Source organism: Morone saxatilis, unplaced genomic scaffold (assembly GCF_004916995.1).
Source record: "Morone saxatilis isolate NCDOM2014 unplaced genomic scaffold, NCSU_SB_2.0 Contig7, whole genome shotgun sequence".
In the NCBI taxonomy this organism is placed as follows: Eukaryota; Metazoa; Chordata; class Actinopteri; family Moronidae; genus Morone; species Morone saxatilis.
In genome coordinates this window covers 222,738-225,873 of record NW_023340246.1, presented here as the reverse complement: position 1 = coordinate 225,873, position 3,136 = coordinate 222,738, and the positions used below count along the sequence as shown (strand labels likewise).

Below are 3,136 nucleotides of genomic sequence, written 5' to 3'. Positions count from 1 at the left end.
AGCCGACTCCTAATTAATAATTCAAATTCAGTTTTTTAATGCAATTATTCAAGTTGAGCAATTCAGATTCAGTTTTAAATGATTCAAATTCAGTTTTAAATGATTCAAATATCAGCTCATAGTTTTCATTCAGCCGTGGTGGATTCTCACAAATACTAATAGGAGCACTAGGAGGAGCCAGAGACAGATAAAGCTCGGGGGTGAGCTCCACAGACGTAGGGGTAGGGTCAGAGTCAGAAAGTATTGAGAGACAGACTAACACATTGCTGGTTTTGTGTGTTAGAAAATGTAGAATAACACCATCTATAGCCTTTAAAATCTAGTGTTTGCTAAACCGTCCAGCTGCTAAATCAAACAGCAACAGATCATTTGCTGTGTGACTGTTTAGCAACCTGCAGCTTTATGATATGACATAATGTCATTAAGAGCAGCCGTCGTCTGGAATCATTAATTTTTTTCCTCCCTCTGTTCCAAAACAATTAAATACACAACTGTGGGATCCAAATTAAATGTAATCCTTGGTTGTCCTTGCAAATGGGAGCTTACACAACATCAGGACGACAGTTTTGCATCCAATTTATGGTTCCAGAACAGAAGGTTGATTTAATTACATTACTCAACATGCATTCAGTCTGACTTTGAGCAAAATAAACAATTCCTAGCATCAAGCTTTCATAATCTGATTTTGATTATCCAACTGAAAACAACAGCTAAAGGTCTATAACTAAAAGGATACATTCATGTGTTATTTCGAAAGTACAGAGTTCCTCTAATGCCAGTGGAAAAGCACAGATATCTGATCATTTTAGACTATATTTGGGCTTGGAACATTGTAAATCAACAGCATATCTTATCTTAAAAGAAGTAAGATAACATAATTTAATCCTTCTTAAACTTTTAAGTCACTCATTCCCATTATCTTTATCTTTATCTCATTACAGAAATTTAATTGGCAACCATTTTGATAATGAATTAATTGTTTTTTATCGTAGGTCAGCTGTTTTAACAGGTAATAATTTGCTTTAGAAGAAAACTGAGTACATACACAAGTGGTAACATTTGTATAAAGAAGATGCATTAAAGTTAGTCTTACTTTATTCAGATACATTCTGTTAACACATTTTTAATAAGTTTGGAGAAATGCTGCATATAAGTGTCATATACTTACTAGTTTAAATTGCTGGAGTTCATACATTTAAACTGTTTAGGGCAATCAGTGTCCTCAAACAGTTGGAGTGGAACTAACTCATCAGGTTTTACAGTGTGGTGTGTCCAATGAAAGAAGTTGGATTGAGAAGACAAGTGTTACCACAGTCTTAGTCACAGTGGTGCCCATGTGTCCATTCTCATTCTGTTAATGAGGAGTGTTGCCGCCTCATTAGTTGCTTTGTCTTAAGAGAGCGTCTTCCTCCCCATGTGTTAGAGCAGTATGAGCTCATTTGTTAAAGTCAGCAACTTCCACGGCTGCAAACTGGGTCTGTTGCAGATTTACTGGTTATATTTGCCACCAGTAACATAATCCACTGCATTAATAATGATGACATTATATTTCTTCCATAATCTTATTACTCTCAGCTTGTGTTGGTCTTTGCTTTCAAACCTGACTGAATAGTAAGTTAGAGAGACAGAATGATCCCAGTAATCCTCCGTTTTTACACCCAAACTATTCTAATTAGATTAGAACTATTTTCAGTATCTGCAGCAGATTTCAGTTCTTTTTCAAGTGAAATTACATCCACTACACAAATTTGAGCCACTCACCATGTCTACCTCTGATATACTGTCCAAGCTCTCCACCTGAACATCAACTCCAACAGGCACAGCCGGACCTGCAGAGAAATATCAAACAGATTAGAGTTTGTATTCACATATTTCACAGAGAAACAACTGCATTATACATATGGACTATTTCAGGTCCATTGACTATCTCACTTTGCTTTCAAATTACAACACATAGCAGATTTGGAATTTAAAGAAGATTTAACAAGCAAGAAGATCCAGAAGTACAGTGCAAAGATGCACGTTATACTAATTTGACAAGTGGAATGATTTCACACATTGGAACCAGGCATATCCAAAATCCTCAGAGATATAAGTGTTGGCATGACAGAAAGTTGATATGAAAGGATTCTGTAAAAACCCCGAATTACATTCAGTGACAATGTTTTTTTTAATGTCCAGTGTCAACCTTTTTAAATGAGCAGGTAGTGTACAGTGGGTTTTTAAAGCTTTTCTACTGAAAACAGCTGTCTGCTACAGAGAGGAACAACAAACCAAAACAATAAAGTTGTGGCTAGACAGATCAACAATGAGGTGAAATTTGCTATAGGCCTATAAAGCCATATAAAAAGCTATATAAAAAGCTGAGGGGACCTGCAGATTCAGCTGATTATTCTCTGTAGATTGATCTCTACGAGCAACCCCATTCACTTTGTATATCATTTGCTATTTTGTTATTATGAAAAATATTGGGTATTGCCGCTTTAACAGTTACTATTAGTTATGTAAAGATATAGTGTAGTCATGGTGTCCTGAGCAGAAAATGACATCACACTCCTTTGCCTGTGTTGCTATCGCAGCCTGTATGTGCTTTGGTCTGGTCTGGCTGGGTGCGCATGTTTTTTATCATTAAGGATTTATTTCGATTAATTTCGACAAAAACCAGAGCTGGTGATGGTTGGAACAGTGGAAAGTTAGTTAAGTTTCCATACACCTTAAATGACATTGCAATGACATACATTGGGTGGCCTGGACATCGCTAACAGCGAGGGTCTGGGGCTCTGGTAAAATGGAGCGCTTCACCGCCTCCATGTACCAGAAGGTGTATAAGTCTGCAGCCCAGTCGATTAAAAGAATGTGGTCACTGCTCACGGCTCAGGTTGAGCTTCCACGGACATGGCACCTTTTAGATAAGTTTCCAAGTCCGACTATTTGGGAAGAGATATGATGTCGTCACGGACCCTTATTTCGGGTGTCAGAGGCGCAGTCAGGGCTGTGGCCGCGTCACTGGGCTGCCTGTGGCGGGAGAGAGATCGCGGGTGGTCTAAATCTCTCCAGTCTGCCGACCAGGAAAGCAGGTATACGGATCTCATTCGACCGTCACGGATATAGGTTGTTTCTGAGGCTGTTACATGAG

General features: G+C 38.4%; 1 protein-coding gene across 1 annotated transcript in view; it reads right to left on the bottom strand.

Annotated features, from left to right (window-relative positions):
* Positions 1–3,136, bottom strand: part of LOC118340735 (gamma-aminobutyric acid receptor subunit rho-2-like) — a 16,851-nt gene that overhangs the window by 7,082 nt on the left and 6,633 nt on the right. Inside the window, 1 exon segment of the mRNA XM_035678860.1 lies at positions 1,762–1,829. Coding sequence (XP_035534753.1) covers positions 1,762–1,829 — 68 coding nt within the window.